General features: G+C 62.0%; 1 protein-coding gene across 1 annotated transcript in view; it reads left to right on the top strand.

Moving 5' to 3' along the window:
- RBM19 (RNA binding motif protein 19) overlaps nucleotides 1-25,565 on the top strand; it is a 110,997-nt gene that overhangs the window by 66,056 nt on the left and 19,376 nt on the right. Inside the window, exons 22-23 of the mRNA XM_070066254.2 lie at nucleotides 15,114-15,219; nucleotides 24,451-24,571. Of these exons, the coding sequence (XP_069922355.2) occupies nucleotides 15,114-15,219; nucleotides 24,451-24,571 (227 nt within the window). The remainder of the gene's footprint in view (nucleotides 1-15,113; nucleotides 15,220-24,450; nucleotides 24,572-25,565) is intronic.

Here is a 25,565-nt window from a genome sequence, read left to right as displayed (position 1 = left end):
CACCATGGGCCCGAGGTGTAGACCCCAGACAGCAGGGGCCCCAGGACTCTGTGGCAGGTTCTGGGGCCGAGGCTTGGGTACGAGAGGGCCCAGCCCGCAGGGCCGCCGGCAGTGCCGTCAGTGACGTGCAGCCTAGCAGGTGCAGCGTGTGTCTGGCGTCTCTGCTGGAGATGTGGTATCTGTCAGTAGCCAGGCCTCCAGAGAGACCTCCCCAGTCCCTGCTGATTTCCCAGAGTTGGGAGCACAAGGAAGCAACATGTGGTTTAAGAACAAAGGGCTTTCTCCAGCCTGAGAAACCTCTCAGATGAGGGAGGCAGGGGCCCGGAGCGCGGGTCCCTTTCTTCTCCAGTCCTGCCCTCGGAGCTGTTATCTACAAGACTGCAGCGTGCCGCCTCCTGTCCCGGTTCTGGTTTTGTCATCTTCCATGCAGGAGCCCCTGAGGCAGGAAGGTGGGGACCAGCTTTTTGCCTTTTTTTTTTTTTTTTTTTTTTTTTGCAAGCTGTTGCTTTAAGGGAAGACAGTCTGGGCTCTGGATGCACAAGGATGGTGGCTGGCGGCCCGAGGAGGCAGCTTGGAGGCGACGGCCCCGCAGTTTCTCTAATTCACTTGTCTCCCTCCCTTAAAAGTAGATCAGTCAGGCACTCCCACCTGCGTCCTGGTGAAAACTGTCCTCACTCTTCCAGCCCTCCAGCCGGCGGCCTCCTCTGGCTCCGGGAACTTAGATTATTTTTTGGAGGTGGGGACATTCAGCCACATGACACCTGCCCTCCTTCCTCCCTTCCCATGACAGATCGTTAAATTATTCCAAGGGAGCCAGAGCTCTGCGGCTAAATTACCGCGGCGGCCGTATCATGGCAACTGTACCTGTCTCGAGTTCTATCACTTTGTTCCGCAGCTGCAGCCGCCAGGACACTTGCTGGAGAAAAGTCATTCTCCGGGCCGGGTGGGGAATCCACGGTCCGTGCCCCGCAGCCCCTCAGAGCAGCCCCCGCTTGAGGCCAGCATGTGTAACAAAGCGAATCTGGGGACCCAAAGCTCCTGCGGCCCTGTGGGTGCTGGCGTGGCCAGGCCGCTGTCCCCAGCATCCGATCCGCAGGCTGGGTGACAACTGACGTCAGCAGTGCTTGTGGGAAAGGGGACAGGGTAGAGAGGGCCCCATCTTTCTGGGCTCCTGGTTTTGATGCCCACTCACTCTCGGGTGGAACCACTGAACACACGGTAAGACTGTGGGGGTTACCCTGGTGGCCAACACCCAGGAGGCCCCTGGAGTCAGAGCTAACACGTGGGAGGGAAATAGGCAGGAAGTCGGATGACATCAGAGTGGTCACGCCTTGCGGATGTGTTTTGGAGCAGTGAGGCCCGTGGTGCCTGGAAGTGTAACTCAGGTGAGCGGGCAAGGCCTCCCAGGGGAGGTGGCTTTGACCTGAGGCAGAGACCAAGGCAGGGACTGTGTTAAACGCCCCAGGTCCGGGTCAGCGCAGCTCCCCCAAAGAAACCGAAGCCGCTTGCAAGGCTGCCGAACGAGAACCGCTCAACCAGAAACTGGATTCCTCCACTGCTTTGGCTCCCTTAATGAGTGGATTTCTTCCAGATGTGGCTAGGATCCTGGAACCCACAAGGAACCCGTGGAGGGGGTGGGGAGCAGGGGCTGCACCCAGTGACCAGTAGCAGCAGGACTGTGTCCCTTCAGATACAATACAAAAATGCAGGATGCCCACTTCAGTCTGAATCCAGACTTAGCAGGCATTGTAACTGTGGAAGCGTGTCCCATGCATGCAGTACTTCTTGGTCTTCGTCTAAACTCCATCTGTAACTGGGCATCTTGAATTTTATTAGGTAGCCCTCGTCACCGGCTTGGGACCAGAGGGACCAGCCAGGGGCAGGCGCTCGGGGTGGGGAGCGAGTCAGAACCACTCAGGGAACCCAGAAGAGGGGCTGCCAGGGAGGGGCTTCAAAGCAGGGAGACGCTAACAAGCGACTCCCAGCCCCTCAGTCTCACCCTCCAGGCTACCCACAAAGGGGTCTCGCTGGTGCCCTGCGTAGCGTCTGGAAAAGGGCCAGGGGAGCTTATGAGCGGTGAGGGTGAGGGCGACACTTGTGCCATTTGTTCCCTGGAATGCTAGACAAAGCCCGAGCTCCCTGGCAGCCTGGGGAATACGGGCACAAGTGACTCTGCTGGGTGCTGTGCGCACACAGATCAAGGCACAGCTGCTGTCTCCGCACGCACCTCTCAGAAGGCAGCGATGAGCTTGCAAGCCAGCCACAGCTGGAAAGGCCGTGTTTGAACATCAGTGACTCGTCTTTCGCCTCTAAAACAAAACAGCGGAGCAGGCATGTAGCCTGCTGCCCAGGAACTGCCAGCCCCTGGCTCCGGCTTCCTGCTCTCGCGGGCCCTGGCAGATAGCAGTGACGGCACACGTACTCGGGTCCCTGCCCCTGTTGTGGGAGACCCAGGTGGGGTTCTGTTCTCCTGGCTCTGGTGTGGCCCAGCCCTGGCTGTTGTGGGCATTTGGGGAGTGAAGCAGGAGGTGGGCGCTCACTCACCCAGCTCTCTGCCTTTTCAAGTAAATAAAGTAGAAGTATAAATAATCACAAAGTACGTGACGATGTCCGTACTAAGCACGCGTGTGGCATAAAAGCAGTGCCGGGGCTGTAAGAGAAATGGTGAATGTCTGTCGTGCCTGAGCAGAGAGCGTGCTGCGGGCGGTTCATGGGCAGGTGACCCGGGGAGCAGGGAGAGCAGGACGAGAGGGACGTCCAGACGGGTGCTCTGGCCACCACTGCGGGAGTGTCACCCCAGAAAAGTCCGGAACAGCCCCCACTGATTCATTCGTCCGTTTCACTTCTCAGCAAGTATTCACTATGGGTTCTCTCACTTAATCTTCTTCCACCCGACTGCCGAGTGTGGGGACTGGGAGCCCCACCCCACAGATGGGCAAGCTGAGGCAAAGGAGAGAGGCTCGTAACCTGCAGGGGCTGCCGGGACACCCCCCCCCCCCCCGCCTGAACTGGCTCCCAGTTTGAGCACTGGCTGCAAACTCTGCTGCCCCTCCCCCAGCGGTCTCAACGCCACATCTGGTCCAGACAGGCTTGATTCCAGCCGGAGACACGGCCCCCGAGAGCACGAAGCCCTTTGCGTGTTTTCTCCCCACAGTAGCTGCCCCCAGCACACCCCCACCGCAAGGCACAGGCTGCACAGGAGGCAGCCTGGGAGTCACACCAGCAGCCCCTCCCGTGCCGTGCTGCACGCGGGAGCAGGAGATAAGCATGTCCGGGGCTTTGTACCTTGCCAGAGACGCCATAGTTTACTCTTCCCTCCACGCCAACTTTGCAAATGACGCTGCTCAACTGGCCTGCGCGGTGAACAGGGGCTGTGTCCCTCACCACTGCCCACCGGCCGCCTCTCTGCTGCTCGCGTCTGCCTTGGGCTCCCTGGTTTTCCCACACCCCAGTCCTGCCTGGCCCTGATTGCTGTGCTGTCAAGAGAAGAGTCTCCCCTCCCCCCCAGGACACACACCTGACTGGGTCTGCTTGTCCTGTTGTCCCCCAGACCCCCCCCCCCCCACGGTCCATTCCTCTCTGTCCCAGGCTCCAGACCCGAGTCAGACCCCTCGGCTCCCGGCTGCTGATAAACCATCCAATTCCAAACCTCCTCTTCCCTTTCTGTAATTGAATCGAGTTCCGTGTTGGTTTATTTGGCGCTAGACAAATGATCCACCTCCCAAATCCATCTTAGCCTTCCCCTGCATCTTAAACCTCACAGCCATCCTGAGCTCAAATTGTTTTATTGTTGTTTTCTTTCCCAGACTTTTAAAAACAATGTTTGTCCCAACTGGGGCGACTGCTCTTCTCCCACTGTGGCCCGGCGACATCGGTCACCAGCCGCCCAGCAGCCTGTCTTCTGCCTGCCCAGGGCGGACCCCCAAGGCCTCTTCCGGAATGGTTCATGCGTGATCTGCCTCTTGCATCTTCTGCAGAGGCACTGGGCCCTCCCTCTGCTCCACGCAGAGCCGAGCTTTCTGGGGAAGCCTCTGTTGGGGCTGTTCCTTCATTGTCTGAAGCCCACCCCAGCTGTGACCCTAGGGTCTGGAGCTTCCCCAGGAGACACAGCAGCTGTGCGGCTCTCTGCTTCTCCCCAACCAGGAGCAGGGCCAGGCGGATACCGGGGATCACAGCCAAAGGCAGGAGGAGTGTCCATGCAGGCTGACGGGTTAGGGGCCGGAGCGTCTCGCCGATTGGCAGGTGCAGGCACCTCGAGTGTGCCACGCTCCGCGGAAGCAGGCTCCCTGTCTCTTGTCTCCTCCTCCCTCCATCCTTTGCCTGGTGGCTTCCCAGTGGCTGGCAGGCTCCAGCTAAGACCCTACGGTGTGAGTTCAAGGGCAGAAGGCATTAGGGTAGCAAGGTAGGAGGTAGGTGACCTCCGCCATCAGACCTGGATGCAAGCCCCGAGACCTCAGACTAGACCTCATGTCAATGTCCCATGCCCCCTTGCTCTATCTGCTGGTTCACTCCCCCAGTGGCTGCAATGGCCAGAGCTATGCCAATCCAAAGCCAGGAGCCAGGAGCTTCTTCCAGGTCTCCCACTTGGGTGTGGGGGCCCAAGGACTTGGCCCATCTTCTACTGCTTTCCCAGGCCACAGCAGAGAGCTGGCCCCACAGCGCTGGCCCCAGGAACTGGCACTTTGCCCATTCACCGTGCCCGTTAAGGTCCCCCAGAACCCTGCAGCTCAGAAGTTCTCTGCATATCTGTAGCTCTTGCTCCACTCGCTCCACGTCCTTCTTACTCTCTCGCTGCTTCCACGGCCCCCAGTTAGGAAGATCTAGGTGGTGGATGGTTCGTACCCTGAGCTTGAGGCGCCAGAATGGGCCACGACTGGTTGGGGAGAGTGAGGTAGCACGGATGGGGCTCGACTCAGAGAATCTGCGCTTGTGAGACGCAGGCCTCGCGAAGGTTCTGAGCTCGGGCTCATTCTGCGCGTGCACAAGGATGTGGCAGCGCGGGGACTGGGTGTGAACGGCGCCTCCAGGAGTGGCCGTGAGCTGCAGCAGCTGTTCCCTGCGGGTTAGGGACAGTGGCGGGGGCGTCTCTTGCTCAGCCCCTGAGCTCACCCAGAGGCTGGGGCTTCGCCAGCCGGCACTTACCCTCTATCTCTGTCTGCCTCACCGCATGGCTCTCACTCGGAGGCCTCTAGGTTTGGGGACCCCCTGCCTGGTAGAGATCCCAGCAAAGAGTCAAATCCAGTCCCGAGGTTTCTGACCCCAGTGCCAAGCCCAGCAGCCCTGGGGGGGGGGGGGTGCACTCACCCCTGTGGTCTTTGTAAAAGCGGCAGCAGGGGTGGGAGGCGGGCGGAGCCAAGGGTACCGGCTTCCTCACGGTGGTGACCATGGCCGGGGACCCGGGGCGTTGCTATACCTCCTCTTGGGGTTTCCGGAGTGACCGTGGAGGTTCTGGGCATGATGGCGAGAATGGCAAACAGGAGGACACGTGGCAGCGAATTCTGTAAGCTAGCTAGAGAGAAGCCGGGTGTTTTTTCTCCTTTAATTTTGCCCTTCTTTCAGATATTTCCTGCACTGAGGATAACGACACCAAAGGGTGTTAAATTGGTTCTCAATGTCCACCTCTGCCTGGCCAAAGTCTCGTAACGATTTCATTAGCCTGAATTATCCACTTTATTTTCTTGTAATGGGATTAGCTGTACTTGAGGCAGCCGAAGACCGAAGAGGGAGCTGGTGGGGGGAGCAGCCGCTGCGTGTGTCATTAACCCACTCGGGCAGAGGGTAGAACCGACCACGACGGGCGCCCCCGGCTAGAGGGCGCGACCCATCCCCGCTTCCTCCAGGAAGGGGGAGCAGGAGCCATTCAGGGCCTTGCTCAGCCCCGGCGAGGCGGGGGTACCGGGGTCGTGACAGGGGTGCCTCCTCGGGGCGGTTTTGTTCCAGTGGTTGGGAAACGCGAATAGGACGCACGAGTAAGATGGAGAACCGCTTTCCAGAGTGCCCGGAACCACGGGTGCCCGTCTCGTGCCTTCTGTTCACTCTCTTGATTATCTTGGCTCATGTGGCCGGAAAACCCTGGCCGGGGGGTCAGCTGTCCAGCCTGCTGCTTGCCATGTCCCACTTGAGACACCACAGCAGCCTGGGAGGTGTCGCGTGCTCAGCACCGACTCGTGCGGATCCAAAGACCTTGCTAGCCCAGACTGTACTCCATTCCTGATCCCTGCCGTGGTGGGCAGGGCTGTGTCGGGGTAGCGTTTCCTGGTGTTCCTGAGACCAAGGCCTCTCTCCTCCATGAGTACTGTGCTCAGGCCTTCCGGGACCGCCGCCATATTTCTTCCCATCACCCGGACCCTGTTCCCGGCTGTGTTCTGGGGAGCACCCGTGTCCTCAGGGATGCCGGCAGGTTTTCTGTCCTGGAGGGAGAAGTGGGTGCTCGAGGGCCGGATGAGCTGGAGAGAGGAATCCTGGGTCTTCTGTCTCCTCCAGAGCTGACGGCTCACAGGCCCTGGCAAGGTGTGCTTCTGGGAAGTCGGCTCACTGCTGTTTGACCAGCTGTCCTCTCCCAACACATTCAGCCCCAGAAACGTCTGTGTTAAGCCCAGGAGTCCTGTGGTCGTCTTTCAGGACAAGTTTGAGAAATGCTGCTCTTTCAGCTGCTTCTCTGGCGTGGAAAGCTCTCCTTCTGTGAGTCTCCCTGAGGACCGTCCTCTGGGTCACTGGACAGCTCCTTCTGCCGTGTGTAGGTCTGTCCACTCTAGTGCAAGGGAGCGCCAAGAATGCAGGCGAGGGATTTCTGTCAGGCCCACGTTTGGGTCCCAGCTCCATCACTTACTGGCTTGGTACATTTTGGAAATCCCTTAAGCAGCCTGAGCCTCAGGTTCTCACTCTGTAGAATGGGCCCATCGTCCCTGCCTCCCTGGACAGGACATGAGAGCATGCGGTGTGCCCTCAGGGTAGAGGGGTGGCTCCGAGTGCCCATGACAGCAGGCGGGGCAAGTGTCACATGCCAAGTTGCATCGCATGCTTTCGAATCTCCTAGTGTTCAGCTCTGCAAAGATGTACCTGGTGAAACAGGGGATGGCACAGGGCTTTATAACTCAGGGCGTGCAGGTCCTGGGGATGCATGATTAAAGCTGTTTACTGCAGGGGCACCCCAGCACGGGAGGGGAAATTGTAAACCACTGGCTGCAAGTGCGTGCTCCAGGGCGGCCAGGGGCTGCACGTGGGAGACGCCCTGGAGCGACTGCCAGGTGCGCGCAGGAGCCACAGCGCCCGAATGACAAGCCACATCACAGTCACCTCCCTGGAGGGCGGGCTGCGCGGGGGGGCTGGGGACTGGAGAATGGCGATGGGCGATTCCCTCAGTACGGGGGCAGCCACACGTGTGTGTGCACCTGGGGTAGATGCCGTGTCGCAAGCTGGGGAAGACCCTCCGTGCTCGGAGCTCACAAGGAACTTAGCACCGCAGAGGCCGCATTCACTGAACACAAGCGGCGGAGAAGGCTGCGGGGGCCGGGAGAGAGGGGCCCAGAGGCCACGCCGCCCACGCCAAGAGCCATTCTCGGGCAGTGAGGTGGTCAGGGAATAGCAGACCAGCCCTTCTCCTCCCTGAGAGCCAGATCCAAAGCAAACTCAGCTGGAGTTCCTATCTGCAGCTACGGTGTTGAAAGTGTATAACTGGCTGGCGCCGTGGCTCAATAGGCTAATCCTCCACCTAGCGGCGCCAGCACACCGGGTTCTAGTCCCGGTCGGGGTGCCGGATTCTGTCCCGGTTGCCCCTCTTCCAGGCCAGCTCTCTGCTATGGCCCGGGAGTGCAGTGGAGGATGGCCCAAGTGCTTGGGCCCTGCACCCCATAGGAGACCAGGAGAAGCACCTGGCTCCTGCCATCGGATCAGCGTGGCGCGCTGGCCGCAGTGCACCGACCGTGGCGGTCATTGAAGGGTGAACCAACGGCAAAAAGGAAGACCTTTCTCTCTGTCTCTCTCTCTCCCTGTCCACTCTGCCTGTCCAAAAAAAAAAAAAAAAAAAGTGCGTAACTGCTGCCGAATCCTAGAAACCCCTTTCTTCAAAGAACCTGGATCGCAGGCCTGTTTGGACAGCGAGTGGGCAGTGCTGGTCCCGGACGTGTCCTGGCCAACCAGCCTGGCTGGCAGTGGTCCTCCACCTCGGGCAGCTGCACAGCCACGGGGAAGGCTCCTTAGCCCCTGCGCTTCTGGTCAAGACAGACCAGGGCAGCAACGGACTGCATTTCTTGTTTGCTTGTTTGAGAGGCAGAGAGACAGACGTCATCCATCCACTGGTTCACTCCTCCAACACCCGCAACAGCCAAAGCCAGGAGCTGGGACCCAATCTAGGTCCCCACGTGGGTGGCAGGGCCTCAAGCCCTAGAGGCAGCAGCGCTGCCTCATGATGTGTGCACAGCAGGAAGCCAGGCTGGAGAGCAGAGTTGGGATCAAACCCATGCCCTCCGGCTGGGCTGCGGGCACCCCCGGGACAGCTTAACCACCCTCCAGACTCCTGCCCCGCCCTTGCACTCTGCTGAGCTCCTGGCTGATGCTGCCGCCGCTGGCCCAAGGCCCATTTGCTGGCTGCACCCCCACCCTGCACCCAGCTCTCCATCAGCTTTTGGCCCTAGGAGTCTTCAACCCGGACGCCAGCCCCTGTCCCTTTCACCGACCGGGCACACCTGTAGATGCTTTGGCCACCTTGCTCCTTCTCTCTCTCTCCCTCTCTCTCTCTTTCTCTCTCTCTCGATCATCACGACTCACCCTGGGCACCCAGCTCGCGGGCTGAGCAAGGCCAGGAGCCTCCCTGCTCCGGGTCAGGCCCCTTGGCCAGAGCTTCTTGCAGAGCCCGCGTGCTCCGTGGCTGCGCGGCCCAACTCTGATTCCACGGTACCGTTTAAGTGCTTCTCTCTGGGGTTTCTCATCTAGAAAACGAGGGTCATGCTTGCCTGCAGACGGCCCCATGAAAGGCTATTGAGAAAAGCAAAAGTCCGTCCCCTGCACCTCTTCTCCCACTTTCTCGGAAAGCAGGCCATTTTTCAGCCTCCGAGAGACAAAAATGAAAGGGAGCCTGCACTGTCGGTGATGAGGTGACCTTTCCACCATGAGCGGGGCGCAATTGCCGAAGTTCAGCCTAGAAGCCACTCTTTAGAAAGAGCACCGTGAGCACAAGGAGGGAGGGACTCCACGCCTACAGACGCCTCCATTAGACGGCTTCCGAGCCGCTGCTCCCCGCGTGAGCAGACTTGACTCCGCAGCCTGCGCGCACTCCACACAACCGCGGGCAGGGCCGCACGGAGGCTCAGCGCTCACGTCTGCGCCCGGGCCAGGGTTGTCTGCCGAATGGCGGCTGTCTAATGTTTCCCACCGAGCGGGGCGCGGCCTAGGCGCTGGCCCCTTGGCGAAGGAGAGAGGGCACCCCCTTTGTCTTGCCGCGATTGAAGGAATCGGTGTGGCTCATGGGCCAAACACTCCATGTAGCAACTGGATGTCACGTCACCCAAAAGAGCGCCGTCGTGAGAGAGAGACTGAATCTGCCCCCTAAATGCACTGCGCCTCCCCAACAACGTGGGTTCTCTGAGATAACGCACGAGACCCAGGAACCCAGCACTGGGGAAGAACTCGGCAGATGCGGGATCCGGGACTGGGTGAGGTGGGGTGTGTTTTCAGAGTGCTGGACGCAGTCCCGGGTTCTGGGGACACACAGTGTATGAGAGTCCTGCCATCTTGGAGTGGACTTTGTTTCTAGCAAAAGGAAGGGGAAGATGATAAGTAGACAAGCTGTTCCAGACGCTGCGTGAATATGTCACCCAGCAGCTGGTGGCATGAAGGGTCACTGTGAAATGGGGTCCCTGTGGAAAGCCTGTTTGGGGAGGTGGCGTTTGAGCCAAGAATTGAGTGACAAGGAGTCAGTTGTGGGACTGTCTAGGTAAGGAGCATTTCAGGTCATGGGAAAGGCGAATGCAAAGGCCCTGAGGCCTCCATCTCATGCGTTCGGGGCACTGGTGGAAAACCGGTGTGGATGTTCCATAGCACGGGAGGTAGGGACAGGGTATGAAAGAAGACTGGGAGGCGGGCACAGCAGAATCCCAGTGAGACGCTCGGGAACTACTCCAAGGAGCAGGAGCAGGAGCAGGTGGAGCTCAGCACCGTGGGCTGGTGATGACCGGCCCATCGGTGTGAGACTGGAGGCAGTGTGCACGGGAAACGGTGGGCAAAGGCCAGGAGCCCTTGGCCCTAGACCCGAACAGCTGACATGCGTGGTTTGAGCCCTGCGTCGTCTTGTGTGTCTCCCTCCTGCTGGCTAAGAGACTCCCCGTGCAGCTCCTCCCAGGCAGGGCGAGGGTCCGTGGAACACAAAGGTCACCGCGGGCCCCTCCTCCCGGCACCCTGCAGCTGACTGCTCGTGGACAGGGCTGTCTGGGTACACTGCCCATGCCAGCACGCAGGCCACTCTGAGCGCAGCATGGCTCCTCACCACTGTGGGACTTGGACAAGTCATTCCAGCCCGCGTGGTGAGGCCTGGGAAGGAAATCACGTCCTCCCCCTTGGACGGTGGGAAGAGCAGTGCCCGGCGCGGAGCGTCTCGAGGGTTCAGGTGCCCAGGGACTGCCCGCCATGCCGGCTGGAAGGATGGGTGCTGGGAGACAGGCAGGGGTGTGTCCAAAAGGCTTTCCCACGCCCAGAGATGCGGCCATTTCTCCTTACCCCTAGAAGAGCGGAAGCCGCCCAGGGTGGACGTGTGCTGCAGGGCCAGCCCTTCCTGTTTAGCTTGCGCTGTTCCCGCTCGGGGTCCCGGGGTCGCCGCGAGCTTTTTTTTTTTTTTCCTCAGCCCTGACTTGAGCACAGGTGGGACCAAGTCACACCAGCAACCCCTTGTGGGACTCAGCGCATCTGCCAGGGCTCGGGTCTTCCAGAAGGTCCAGAAAGAGCAGGGTGCGGCCCTCTGTCCCGGGAGCAGGGCCCTCGGCTCCTCAGCACGTGTCTGAGCCCCTTGGCAACAGCGGCACGCCGTGAGACTTGACCAGGTTTCGGGCCGCCCGCTCAGCCTCCGAACCGGGCCCCAGCGTAGCTGCAAAAGAGAAGCTCACATCCCTGGAGGCTTCTCTCCCTCTCTCCTCCTCACCTCTCCTCTGGCTCCCTTCCCCCGAGCGCATCACTTCAAACAGGGAGAGAGAGAGAAATAGGATGATTCATCTCTTTTTAGTAGCAGCCACTGGCCGGGGCCGCAGCCGAGCTGGGCAGGGGTCGTGCAGCTAGCCGGGAGGGAGGACCCCCCTCCCCCACATGCAGGGTGCGCACACCGTGCCAGCTTCCTGGCTGTGTGCAAACACGATCTGCATACCTCTGACTTGTGTACGAGGCCAGGCGTAATTGGCTTGTCTCCCTCAACACCTCGCTGCCCCCTCCCCCCTCCGACACACACACACACACACACACACACACGCACGCACCCCTCGTAAGAAATTAGACAGGCGACAGCAAACTCCAGTCCCGCCAACCCCACCACCACCAATCGTGCGTTCCCGGCGTGGCGGAGGGGGTGGGGCCGCGGCAGGGGGAGTAATTGGTGAACCCGAGGTGAATGAAATAATTGGAAAAGTGAGGTGTGAGTTTGTTACCGAGGTGTGAGCGTGGTGGGGGAGGGAAGGAGGGCCATGTTTAAAAGCTCGGCGTGTCCTCTTCATTCACAGCTTCTGATACAGTAATTGCTATTTTGTGGTTTCTATTATCTGCACAGTGGGGCGCACGCACATGCATCTCCTTCCCCGGGCGGCAGAGTGTGGGCGCAGGGAGGAGTTCCTGGGTGCCCTGTGATTGTCTCCCCTCCCCAGTCCCTGGGGGCCCTGCCCAGCCTCAGCCCAAGCGGCCTCGGCTCCCCAGGAAGGAGGGCTCCCGGGAACTTCCTGCAAAAGCCGCTCTTAGAAATGGCTCCGCGGCCCTTGCTGTCCGATAAGAGCCTTAATAATGGCTGGTCTTTATACATCGCTTATCTCCAAGAGGCTAAAGGTACTTCATCGATTTTTTTTCCCTCCCCCAGCCTTTCCTCCCTCTCTCTTTTTAATTCTCTTTTGCTATCTCTCCAAGATCATTAGTATTGGCCTGATATGATCCCAGGCGGTTCCCGGCGGCGAGAGCCACTGGCTGCCCGCATCGTCCTGGCATGCATCAGAAAAGCTCGCCCGGGTTTTGAGACCCAGGTCATGGGACGTGGGCAAATTCCTTTCCTGCTGTGGCCCTTGGTTTTCTCATCTGTAAGAGGAGAGGCGACAGCACCACTGTCCCCGCGGTGCAGTTGTACCTGGAAATTTCGCATTTAAAAGACCTGGCAGTGGCTGGCTTGGTGGTTGTACGCAGGCGTGGCTGTACTGAGGAGGTCCCGCCTAGGATCTCCCCCTGGGCCTGCACTTCCTCCTTAAGGCCCCGCTCGCCCCTGTCCTGCTCTCAGGAGGATGCTCGCTCCGTTGTAGCTGCCTCCCTGGCTTCCTGGCGTGGGAAACGGGGTTTCATTTGCTGTGCAGAGCTGAGCCACGCGCCCCACCTCCCCCGCCCCGGGCTCCCTCATCCCTGCCCACGGCCCCTGGTGAGTCCCGGGTGTCCTGTCACAGCTCCCTCTGCCCAGCTCTCCGCCACCGTGTGTGCAGGCCACGGAAGCACAGCTCCTTGCACCCCTCCTCACCAGCCGTTTTCTGCACCTTTTAATTATTTTCCTCACCTTTCTCCAGCCCCGTCACTGCTTACCATGCATAGAGCATCCACAGCCCGCCGCGTGCTGCCGAGAGGGCAAAATTAACCTTCCTTCCCCCCCCCCCCCATACGCACACCTATAGGCCGCTCACTAGAAACTAGGCAGGACTACGAAGGGAGAGGAGATAGGAGCCCCGCTGGGCAGAAGCCGGGTGCTTGCACGCGGTGTGCGCGGAATGACTGGGCTGCAGCCTGGCTCCGTCCCCTGCCCAGCGGCCTTGGGTCGGTCCCTGGGTCTCTGCAGTTGCACGCAGGGCTTTCTAGGCGCTGCCACACAGAGCCTCCTGCTTCAGCCAAGCCCGGCCACGCCTCAGGAAACAGACCTAGCTCCTGAAAGGGTGCGGTGTCTGTGCGGCGGGAGGGCTCAGGGCTCACGGCCGTGCCTGGATTCCTGTTCTTACCCTACTGCTTAACGCCAAGAATGCCCCCTGGACCTTGGCTTTCTCACCTGGGAAATGGGGATGGCGAGACCCGTCGTAACTGACCTTCGTACAGTTTGTATTTACCCCGTGGCTGGTTTCGTGGACTCTGAGGGCAGGGGTCATTGGCCAGCAGCCCCCTCCCCCTTCCAGAGCGACTCGTGGCTTATTTCTCTCTTCCAGAAACATTTGCAGGGCTCGGCTCAGAGGCAGGGCACTGGGCTCCGAGCTGCAGACCCAGTCACGAGCGAGTCGGGGGTGGTTTCTGCTAGGGCCCACCTGCATGCTAGCGCACGAGGAGGCAGAGAAGTTAACAAGCACTGGCGCCCCAGTTCCCTGGTGGGGTACCTCAGTGAGCCCAGGGTTGCTTGGGGACTCCAGGGCTGCCCACCCAGGCTGACAGAGGGGCGAGAGGCTGCCTTGTGCTAGTGGCTGACGCCTGAGAGCCTTGGAGGCCAGAGCAGAGCCAGGTGCAGAGACCAGCTCCCCCCAAAAGCTGCTGTGACCACGTGGACAGAGCACCCAGCCCGGGCCTCCTGTGCCCGTGAGCTTCCGCACGCGGCTGCTGAATGTGTGCAGTTCCCGGTCCTGCGGATGCTAGGTGCCCCTTCCCTGTGGCCCGAGTCAAGAACACAGAGCCCGAGACCACTTCCCCAGATGAGCTGTGGTGCCGGCGCAAGGAGCAGTGTGTCTGCTGTAGGATGCTCCGGCCGTTAGGTGGCAGAAGAAAGCAGCGTTTGTGGGCCTCGCCCCTCTCCGCGCTCCAGCCTCACCTTGTCCCCACCTGCCCAGCCTCGGGGCCCCAGCCCTGGGCCCCCTCCGAGTCGGCTTCCAGCCTCCGTGCAGTGGGGCGGCTGACAGGGCTCCACTCCCTGGGAGGCTGGCCCTGTCGCCAGCACCGCTTCCCGCCGCCTGGGGGAGGTGGGCGGGGGAGCTCCAGGGACGTGCAGATTCATTTTGAGGATTCATAACGCTGCATTTACACACCGTCCTGCCTCCAGAAATTGGGCCGGCAGATGCCTGGTCATGCCGGCGAGGCTGCGGGTTAACGCCTCGGATGTAGCTTGCATCATTTCACGAGGGCTTACAGCCTCTCCCGTGCTCCCCGCCCAAGCGGCCCCTGCCCCCGAAGCACCCCAGCCCACCGCGTGTGCGTGCGCGTGCCCAGGCGGCTGCAAATGTGTGCAGATTTTCAAATAAAATAATACCTCTCTTCAGCTGCTGTGCACATTAAATATTTATCGGCAGCGATTTGTGTGTATATATTTGATAAATGGACGTTAGGAGGGAAGGGGGCGGAGGGTCTGTGGCGAGCTGGGAAAGCCAAGGAGGCCCTGGAACATCCGATCCTTTTGTCCCGGGATTTCCCAGCGGTTTGGCCGGGCGGGAAGGACAGGGGGCGCCGGGGGTGGCCCAAGGCCGCGTTTCCCTGTTCCCTCCCTGTGGGGAGGAGCCAGGCCGCCTTCTTCTCCAGAGCTTGGCTTGGCTTTGGCTTAGTGGACATCAAAAGGCGAGCTCCAAGGGAGGGGACAGGCCTGGCACCCCGGAACGCTGAGCCCAGAAGGAACACCCCAGGCCTCGCCTGTGATCCCGCCAGCCCAGCTGGGATGTAGAGGCAAAGGCCAGGAGAGCCCCTCACCCCCGCCTGGGCCTCTGTAACCTGGCCAGGTGTGCGCAAGGCCGGGTGCCCCACCCCCCTGGGTGGGGGGAGGAACTGCGAATTCCCCTGCAGGGTCTCCAACCTGACACTGGTGGCCAGGGCCTGGGAGAAGGCTGGCTGCCAGGGAGCTGACGCAGGTGTGTGTGTGTGTGTGTGTGTGTGTGTGTCCGTGCGCGTGTGCGAACACTTCTCTCAACCCAGAGGGATCAGTGTGCGCACAGTCAGCCCTCCCACCTCCAGCAGGCCTCCGGTCTTCAACTCCCATGTTTGCCTTTTGTTACCAGCACCTTCGGGGAGCTGAAGACTGTCCGCTTGCCCAAGAAGATGACCGGGACAGGCACGCACCGAGGCTTCGGCTTCGTGGACTTCCTCACCAAGCAGGACGCCAAGGTGAGGCATGGTCCCTTCCCCTTCCTGGGCCCTCTGTAGGAGACACTGCCGGGCTCTGGCGCCTCGGTGTGGTCGGTGTGGTCGGTGTGGTTCACACAGCATCTCTTCCTGTGGGACAAAGAGGCTGGATTTTGCATTTGGAGGAAGAGGCGTTTCTGTGGCCCTCCCTCCCCACATTTCACACATCCGGGAGCTTGGGATATAAACCAGGGAAGCAAGTGGGTCTCCCAGGCCCCTCCTTATAAGAGTGGCCCCAGGGCTGGGCTGAATGGAAGGGCACCGAGGTACCCGGGGCAGAGCGCTTGGAAAAGAGTGGCTAGCGCCCAGGAGGCACCTGGGGCCCGTAACTTCTCTCCCCTGTCCTGCCTGTGGCTGGTTGCATGCGAGGACCCCCAGGCAGGTGCTGCGTGGATGGCCATCCCTGCAGGCTCCTCCAGGACCCACAGCACCGTGGACAGAGCAAGGCCGCTTCTCCCGTAGGCTCTGTGCAGCTCAGCAGGGCTTTGCCCTCGCAGTGGGTGCCGGGTCCCCCGCAGGCCCAGCAGCAGTGGGGACAGAGGCTGCGTGGGTGGGGTCAGAATCCAGAAGGAGGTAGCCGTGGCGCCTGCATTGTGAGCTCCGTGCCCACAGGTGGCATCGGCCATCTCTCAGCCTCCCCTGAAGGCTGGGCCCCCCACCCACCCACTTTCCAGGCGCCCATGGCCTTCAGCAAGTTGGCATTGCAAGAGGCCCAGAGGGTGGGTCCCTGTGCAGAGCCAAAGGGGCAGCTCGGGGACCCAGCTGCGGCCTTTGTGGGCCTGGGAACTACCCAGGCAGAGGGCCCGCGGGCCCCGGGAGGGCCTCGCCAGCCCCCTTTGTCTGCGCATCTTGAACTCAAGGGTCTGTTCTGTCAACCACATGGCCACGTCTGTTTGGACACCTGCTCCTCTCCCCTCTCGGCTGGCCGCCCTCCCCTCTCTCCTGTTGGTGACAAAAGGAGCGGCACCCTGTGTGCGACGGTCCCACGGCTGTCATCTTCAGCAGGGCAGAGTCGGGGTGCCCCCAGCTGGGAGGGCGGCCGTGGGGGGGCAGCCATTGAGAGCAGCGGCTCTGACACCGGCAGCTCGGCCTCTTCTGGCTCTGCCGGGTGCCTCGGTTTCCTGGTCTGTGAAGCCAGAGCCTTGGCAGGACGGCCCTCCCAGAGCAAGGCAGTGAAGCCGACCTCTGTGCTGGCAGGAGGTGTGAAGGGAGTGCTCCCCGACGGCTCCTGTGCCCCTGGGCCGGCCCATTCCAAGCCACCGTCCCTTGGCCCTGGTGTGCAGGTACCTCGGGTTCTGTCAGCAGGGGGAAGGCAGTGAGGGTGCGGAGCCCTCGGCCTCTTTCGTCTCAGGGTTCCTGTGCAAGGTTGCGTGCAGCGTGGGGCGCACTCCCCGTCCCTAAGGAATGCCTGTTAGCAGTGCCGGGGCGGCGCCATCAGAGCCCTCGCTCGCTGCGGATCCAGAGCACGCGAGCTCTGACCCCAGCACTGCCACCCACCCACTGTGTGGCCCGGGCCGGGTGACTCGCTTCCTGTGTGCCTCAGTTCCTCCCCTGTGAGATGGGAGCAGGACTCTGCTCAGGACAGGACCTGGGCCCTGGAGCTCTGTTGGCCACGAGGAGGAGGAGAAGGAAAGAAGGTGGTGCTGGTGGTGGTCTAGAACAAGCTGGGTGGGGCAGGAGCAGAGGAAGGGGTCAGGGCTCTAGGGCTGGAAGCCGTCTTCCCCCCAGTGGCCTCTTTACAGTGCCAAGTGGTCGAGGTCAGGGCTGGGGGAGGACACTTGGGGCCTGGAGGGCTGGACCACGTGTGGGCTCCCAGCCTGGGAGTCCCACGAGCCCCTTTGCCACATGACAGTCAGGATAGTTCTGCTGTTGGAGTCTGTTACGGCGGGAGGTGGGCTCCCAGGTACACAGGGAATTCACCCAAGGCCAGGCCACAGGTGCTGTTTTGGAACCACGATCTGGCGCCTCCTTCGCACCGTCCCAAACGGAACGGCAGGCTCACAAGGAGCAGGGGCGGCCGGGGACAGTGAAGGATCCGACCACGGCCCCGTGAGATGGGCTTCCTCCCTGGCCCTCCCCACCACCAGGCGCTGTTTCTGGCCCTGCCATGCCCGCAGCAGCCCGTGGTACCACCGCCAGGCGAGCCGGTGTTCCAGAAGGCACGAGCGCAGCTCTCTTGCCAAGATCCTTTGCTCTTTTTGCTTCCTGGGGAGGCTACCGCCGCTTCCCTCTCGCCGCCTCCCCGCCGGTCTGAAGAACACCATTGTCTGCTGAGTGGAACCGTCGGTACTCAGCGCTGACCCACGGAACCGTGACGTCAGCACGTAGATTCCTGAATGTTGTGGGTAGCAGGTGTGGGAAGAGGGGCGCAGAGCAGAGTGAAGCACCCCGAGGCCTGTCTAGCTCAGTGAGGAGTGGTGAGAACGCAGGGCTGAGCCCCAGTCCCCGTTCAGGCCCCCTTTAGATTCTCCCATCTCCAGTGAGAGCCAGCCGTTGGTCAGCGGGCATCGGGATGTGCCCCGTGCTGCCTTCAGGCAGCAGGAGAGGAGGGGGCAAGGAGAAGGTGAAGACAGGGGCCGGGGGCAAAAGCTCATTGTAAACCCTCGAAGCTGGAAGCCAGTGGAGAACCTCAGGGGTGCCGGGCAGGGCTGGTGCTGGGGCCTGGCTCGAGGCTTCAGGCCTCTGGTACGGTGTTCTAGCACCAGCCAGTCCACCTGCTCCAGTTGAATCCCAAAACATCCATTCCCTCCACACCAGTGTCTGCTTTGGCCCCGATCCCCTGCCCTCCTCCGACACCCCTGAACCCAGCGGTTCTGCATCGTCCGTCCTCCTACCTTGACCCCACGTCCCGCCTCACACATCCTCAGGCCCCTTCTGGGGCAAGTGCTCACCCCCAGAACCGGAAAGAGAATGCTTAGCGAGAGGCTACACGAAGGCCGCTGTGGCGGAGCTCAGAGGAACCAGGCCATGGGCGCTCGCAGCGAGCCGCACCTCTGAGCTGGGCCCAGCCTGCAGGAACCCCAGAGCCGGGCGGGAGATTCGCAATCTCCCTCCACTTCCTCTGAACGGCTGCTAAGCCCCGGCGCCAGGGCCACAGAACTGATACGAAGCCAGGCCTGAGCCCGTGAGGAGTCTCTGGCGCATTGGGGCGGGGTTGGCCCAGGCCGCCTGCCCTCGTCACAGGCGCTGGTGACCTGAGTGCCACGCTTGGCACGCAGGATCGCTGACCTGGCATATTCTCCCAGCCTCGGCCATTCGTCTGCCCCCAACGTCCCTGGCAGTGAGAGGCCCTCCAAGGGCTTCTGTTATCTCTGCCCCCAAGGGTGATCACGGAGCCGCCTCAAGTTGTGAAGGCAAGTGAGGGCGGGAGAATGGGGGAGCCAAGGACTCCAGCACGTCCTGAGCACAGGGTGCCCCCAGCATGGGCTGCTCTGTATGCCGTGGCCAGTACGGGCCACGAGGCCATTTCTGGAAAGTTCAGTCTCTACGTTGATACAAAACAAACCACCAGCTGTCAGAAGCCCGTCTGGCAGAGGTGGCACCAGGCATTTGCACTCAGTGTTTTGAATCCTCGGTGGGCTCTGGGAGATAGGCGCTGGGGGACTTCGCACAATTGGGGAAACTGAGGCTCGGCGGGATGAAGGCACTTGCTCAAGGTCAGACAGCGGTGTTGGCAGAGCCAAGGCAGACCTGCGGCCAAGGCCCGCGTGTGCCAGGACTCTGCTCTGGCCTCCTTGGCTCACTGATTCACTCCATGTCCGTGCCAGCCCCCTCCTCTTCCCACCGCACCCACCACCTCTCCCCTGGCCCTGGGGCCTTGCCAAGGCCAAGAGCTCACCCTCTGGAGACGCTCTGGAGGAAGACCAGGAGGTTTTCCCTTAGACGTCTCCCGGGAGCAGACCCAGGATGTAGTCGGCTCCCCCGGGCCCAGGGAGGCACCCTGGGCAGTCCATGTGCTCTCCGCCAGGGCCAAGCGGCCACCAGTAGCTGTTGGGATTTCGTTTGGAAACTGCCATCTCCTGTGCTTCCCAGACCAGGCTGGCCAAGGAGGAAGGGGAAGGGCGGGAAGAAGAGACGGGCAGCCCAGAATCCAGAATCTTCCTCCCCACCCCGCGCCGTGAGACTGCTTGTGCCTTCCCCGGCCGCCGCGCCTTTGTACTTCTGTGGTTGCAGCTGTTTTCATTTGCCGCCGCTGCTGTTGTTTTAAAAGGTCTGTTTTCACATGGAATGTTATCCAATTAGCGGAGCAGTGTGTTGGCTTAAATAAACACTTGGGGGGAGCCGGCAGCAGGGAGACACGGCGCGGGCGGCGTTGGCAGGCAGAGCTCTGCTCACCGTGGTAAACAACCACGGTCGCTGCGGCTGACGGCCCGTTCTCATCTGGCTTTCCGCGCCGCCAGGGGCGGGGGCCGGTGTGGCACGGCGCCTCCCGGGAATGTTCTCCAAATCCCTGGTCTTCCTCCTGCGGCAGGGACGGCTTCCTCACCGCCCGGTGCACAGTCAGTGCCGCTGTGAGACGGTCGGCCGCGTGCTGTCCGCATGCACTTGTTAATTGGGTGCAGGGAAAGACCAGGGTCCGGCATGCCCAGACACCCCTGTTCCCTGCGGGCCGCGCTGCGCGGTGGTTAGTGTGGCCTGTGGCGGCAGAGCCTCCTCTCTGAGGCTGTGGGAGTGTGGCCAGGGGGTGCAGGTCATCCTCAGAACAGGAGGTGATCGCGCTACCTGGAGGGGGTTGTGCAGTCGCGGTGGGGTGGAGCATGGACAGTGCTGAACGCCGGCCGGGGCTCCCCTGCGCCCTGGGCTTCACGGTGCACGGGAAAGCTAGGTACCAGCTTTTCTGAGTGCCCCCGGATAATTAGCTGGAGGCAGCTGGAGGAGCTGTGGTCACGGCCCCACTTCTCTGGGCGAGAGTGCACGTTCTGTGTGTGCCCTCGTGTCCCCGTTTTCATCAGTCGTGGGGTTTTGCCAGGTTCCTATCGTCAGAGCCCAGGAATGCGTGGAATCCGGAGCTTGCTCTGTAAGACAGGGCCTCCGCTCCGCAGCTCCCTGCCGCCTCTCGGTGATTACCGTGAGGACTCTGGCTCAGACACCAGCATTTCGGGTTGACCAAGCGGTCAACACAAGTTTCAAGGAAAGGCTTGGGCTAGGGTGCCGCCGTCCATGCTCAGGTGTGGCGCCCGGCTGTACGGGGACAGAGGGGCAGGGCAGGCGCCCTGGACGCCTGACAGGAGGCCAGTCCTCAGCTCTGCCCAGAGCCGTGGCCCCGGCAGCTCTGCGCAGCCCCTGGGCCTGCAGTCCCTCCAGGGGCGCAGCATGGCTTTCACTGTGGGAGAAGGTTTGGGTCCAGGGAAGCTGCAACGATCAGGCCCAGCGCCTTCCTGTTCTTGCAAGACGGACCCCAACCCTGCACAGCCTAGCACACCCCCACACATGCACGCACGCACGCCCTCAGGGCTCAGCTCAGAGGGAATCCCGCAGCCCTGGAGCCTGGCTGGACCCACTCAAAGCTCTCCCCGGTGGGCCTCGAGCTGCCTGAGCAGGAGGGAGTCCATCTGCTCCCAGTCGAGGCGGAGGGGCTCCGCCGCCTGAGTCAGGGTCCAGCAGGGAACCAGGTGGCTCGAATGAGGGGCAGAGACAGGAAGGGCAGCCGCCTAAGGATGGTGACAGCCAGCAAAGGGCCTCTCAGGCTACAGGAGGCTCAGAGGCAAAGGTGAGGGCAGAGCTGGGGTCCTTGGGCAGGGGTGCAAGGAGTACCCAGCCTCCTTCCTGCCTCCCGGGGCTTCATCTCCTTGGAAACCGGAGGGTGAGGGAGCCCTGTACAGGGTGCACAGGAGCTGGTTCTTGGGCTCAAAGAAGAGGGGTGGGTGGCCCAGGAATGAGCCGCATGGCCAGCAGGAAGTGGCTCCTGGGAGCAAAGCAGCTCTTCTGTGGCTGTTCCTCTGCCAGGCTGAGGTGTCCTTCCGGTCTGTTCTAGACCCTCAGGCCTCTCCAGCAAGTGGGTGCTCTCTGAAGTCTTAGCAGGCTGCTGTTCCTGTCCCTCAAGGAACCCGGCTCAGGCATGTCGGGAGCAGTGCACAGCAAGCCTGGGGGCGTCGGTCTTGTCACCCGAGGCCAGGTGTCCCCCTTGTGTGGACACTTGCGGGCCGAGCTGTCAGAACTGCACATGCGCCTGTCCTTGCTGTCTTCGTGACCTGAAGGGAACCCTGGCAGGACACCTGGGCCAGCAGCCACCCAGCTGTCTGGAGATCCCCGCCCCCAGTTTGCTGTGCGAGTGTTTACTGAGCACACCCTGCCTGCAGCATGCGATAGGACGCCTTCCCCCTGGGTTCAAGGTCGTGTCAGGCAGACCAGCACGGCAAGCAGGTGTTGTGGAACAGGGAGCAGGTGCTGGAACGGAGGGCACCCGGCTGCCCGCGCACTGTGTGAGGACAACCCTCTCTGCGAGCCAAGAGGCGAAGTGCAGGGGCCCGGAGACAGGAAGGAAGATGGCCTTTGCAATGGAGAATGATTGTGGGCGTAAGTTGCAGTCCCGTGGAGCCAGCAGATCCCCAGTCCCTGCCTGGAAGAAGGCTCCGACTGCCAGGAAGGGAGCAGACAGCAGGAGCCGGGTGTGGGCGGCACAAGGCCCGGGCAGAGCCAAGTCTCCAAGGGGGACACGGCCCCGGGGCTCGTGGCACAGGCAGCCATGCCTGGAGTGAGGTTTTAGAAAGCTCTAGAGACAGCGGGTTTCAGTGGGGCAGGGATACAGCAGGGGCCAGAGAGCAGGAGGCGGCCAGCGGACTTCAGCCCATGGGGCCATGGGCCTGGCCTGCGTTCTTCCTTCTGCTGAGCCTAGAACTTTCCGTGCCCCTCTGGGCCCTCCCCTGCACTAGCCCACAAGCCCCTCGAGGCCCAGAGCTGTGCCTTCCTCCTCCTCTTCACCACCCCCGTGCCTCCTCGGGTGCCTCCGGTGCTACAAGCTCTCATTGCGCTCTTTTAATGAGACGCAATTACCCTGGATTATCTGAGGCCAATTTTAGCCTGGAAACCCTGTCCCCACGCTGCCTGCGTGCGAGAGTTTGAGGCCAGCACATTGCAGCCGCCGAGGCTGTGGGCTCTCGGGAACACAGCCTGATTTCCTATTAACCCGCGGGGACTAGAGCCGGCGAGGGTAATTCTGCTATTTTTGGAGAACCACATATTGTGCTCTCGCTTCAGCTACAAAGGAGCTTTTGTACCTGACCGAGCATCGTCCCTGCACTCCAGCGCTCGTGAAAAGTCAGGCCGGACAGCGACGGCAGCAGGCGGTCAAGTGAGGCTCCCTAGGTGCCCGGCGGTGCTCGGGGCACGGCTGAAGCCGCCGCTCTCTTTGCAGCGTGGCCGAGGTCACGGTTTGCAGGCAGTGGAGCAGGGATTTGAACGGAGGTAGTACAGCAGTGAGGCCACACTGCAAACTGCTGTGCCACCTCCCCTCCGAACACGGAAGAGAAAGCCGAGAACGTTCCAGAAGAGTGCAGCGCAAGGAGATGGCGGTGGCAGGGGAGGCTGGGCAGGGGAGTTTGCGCGCTGTCTCCCCTGAGCACAGACCACTGCGGGCTTTCTGTGGTACAGGGGTAGAGAACTGCTTTGCAGGGGTAAGAAACACAAATCTAACAGCGGGGATCGGAGGCTGAGATTGGGGGGTCCCGCCTGGGCCCACCTCCCAGAGTCCCTAATTCCCATCTGCTGAGCTCACGCCTGGCATCCACCCGAGGCAGCCCCACCGTGTCCCCGGGACCACAACTCCTCAGGGACCCGGCGCCAGGATGGAACATGCGCCACACCAGACCCCCCACCAGCTTTGCTCCCGCGTCAGACTCCTCCTCCACATCGCCAGCTGAGCGCGCGTGTGTTTTAGGGCTCTGAATGGGCCGTTTCGGCTCCGGGTCCAGATGTATTTTTATATGCACATGGAGAAGCAGCGCGGAGGCTCTGCTGGCAGTCGGAAGGAGTTTTTTAAATTAAAGCTGAAAAAAAATGGCGGGGAGGGGGAAGAAAAAGTTTTCTGCACCTGGCCCTCGTCGGAACAGCAGCGAGGAAAACAAAGCGTTTCTTTAATTTGGCCACATGTCGTCTGGCTGTGGAAGACGCGGGTCGCGCCGCCCCCAGCCCTGTCCTTGAAGATCGCGGGCTGGATGGACGCCGGGCACTGTGCTCCGCGTGTCCTGGGGGAGAAGTCCCACAGAGGAGGAGGTGGAGGCGCCCAGTGCGGGAGTTGACTTGGCCTGGATCCCAGTGTTACTCCCCAGAGCGGCTGTATCGAGGCCACACAGCTCCGGGGGCTGGACATGCGGAGACAGGGTGTCACCTGGGTTGGCTCCGAAGGGGAGGTCTGTCCTGGGCCTCCCCTCCTCAGTGTCCCCGGGTTCGTGGGCTCAGCACTCCACGTGCACGTGGCGCCTGCCTGTGCCCAGTGTCTTCACCCAGCCATCATCAGCAACGGACAGCACAGGTGCCAGTGGCTGTCAGAGTGTCTCTCAGCGACACGGCAGCCACCACAGCCGGTGCGTGCACCGTGCAGCTCCCGCAGCCAAGTTGCCTGGCCATGCGTCTCTCAGAGCGGCAGGCCGCCGGCATCCGCCCGTGTCTTGGCGGGCTCGCGCCTTGGCGTCCCGGGTTCCAGGACTTTCTTCTTCTGGGAGACGTGGTCGGTCACAAGTCAGGCCGCAGGCGAGGGCCGCCGAGCAGATAGGTGCCAGGTCTGTGAATGCACTAAAACCCTGGGCTGTGTGCGTCCACCGGTGTCTCGTGTGTGTGAGTCACGACTCGGCTGTGAGAAGAGCTTGTGCCAGGCCCCAGGCTGACAGCTGAGGGACGGGGCAACCACACAGGGGCAGCAGACACTGGGAGGGCTTGGATTCAAGGAGCCCAGGGCCACGGAAGGAGAGTGGCCTCTAGCAACCATGGGGGCTGCACGGGGGTGGGCCAGCCCCCGACAGCCAGGCAGGAAGCACGCCCTGCTAACGGGGTCGCCCTCCCTAGATGAGGTGGAATGCGGGAGGTGAGACAGCGGCCCGTCCCTGGCGCCAGGTGCAGCCCAGGTGCGGCCATACTGACGGCCCAGGCACTTGCCGCTCTCTCCCTGCCCACAGAGCCTCCTGGAGCTCCCTGGACCCTCCCCCGGGGTCCCGTGGCACAGGGGCCGGGCCTGGCTCCCGAGTCAGATGCTAACACCGCTGCTCTCTCATCCCACAGAGAGCCTTCAACGCCTTGTGCCACAGCACCCACCTGTACGGCCGCCGGCTGGTCCTCGAGTGGGCCAACTCCGAGGTGACCCTGCAGGCCCTGCGGCGGAAGACAGCTGAGCACTTCCACGGTAGGAGCAGCCCCCGGGGTGGTTGCTGGGCCGCAGGAGGGCAGGCAGTGGTGGGAGCGTCTAAGGGACCGTCCTCAATGCGAGGGCCGCAGGTGCACCGGGCCCAGCTGGACAGACCCCGGGCTCCTGGGCCCTCGGCTCATTCTGGGCCAGGCCACTGGGGTCCTGGCAGGAGAGTGAGGGCAGGGCTCCCTTCCCGGCAGCTGCCGGGGCCACAGCTCAAGCCCGTGGCCCTGCCCACCCCATACTCTGTGCAGGTGCTTTGCTCCTTCAGGCCCAGGAATGCTGGCAGCCCCTCCCGTGGCCACCCCTGGGGACCACACTGTCGCCTGTCTCCCTGCCCCCTGACCCCCTTCACTGCCCCCTCCCAGTCACCCCATTGAAGGCCGTCTGCTTTGTGTGAGAGCGCCAGCACTCGGAGGCCTGACTATGCACTCTGGTGGCACCGTGGGGCTCGGTAACCCGTTAGTGACCAGAAAATCCCGAGGTCCCTCCAGGGGGCGCCGCAGTGGCCAGGGAGTGGCCGTGGGGACTGGTGGGAGAGGCAGGGCAAGTCCGTACGTGGTCCAGAAGGGGCTCGCCAGAGGCCACTTCTGCACCCACGAAAGAGCTGCCCAAGCAGGAAGCATGGGGTAGAGGGACCGTGAGGCTAGAGCAAGCTTGACGTGTCTGCAAGGCGGGGAGATCCACGTGGCTGGAGACAGGAGTCGCAGCGAGGGGCAGGGGCAGGGGCGTGAGGGAGGGCAGTGGGGCCGCCTCATCTGCACCTCGTTGTCGTCTGTTAGGTCCCGAGAGTTGGGTAATGAGTACAGGGCTCAGGGGTTGCCTGGAAACCCACACCGGGCTGGGCTGGCAGGCCTGGCAGGTGCTTCTTGCTGTCCCATGTTTGCCCCCACTCCTGGACAGCCAGGGGCCCTGGACTCGAATGCCATCTCTGCACCTCCCCCCACCTCGGAAGAACCGTCACTGGGTCAGGGCAGCTGCGGCTCCGTAC

Source organism: Oryctolagus cuniculus, chromosome 21, assembly GCF_051225735.1.
Source record: "Oryctolagus cuniculus isolate XC-2025 breed Fujian yellow rabbit chromosome 21, ASM5122573v1, whole genome shotgun sequence".
Lineage (NCBI taxonomy): Eukaryota > Metazoa > Chordata > Mammalia > Lagomorpha > Leporidae > Oryctolagus > Oryctolagus cuniculus.
This window is presented reverse-complemented; position numbering and strand designations above follow the sequence as displayed.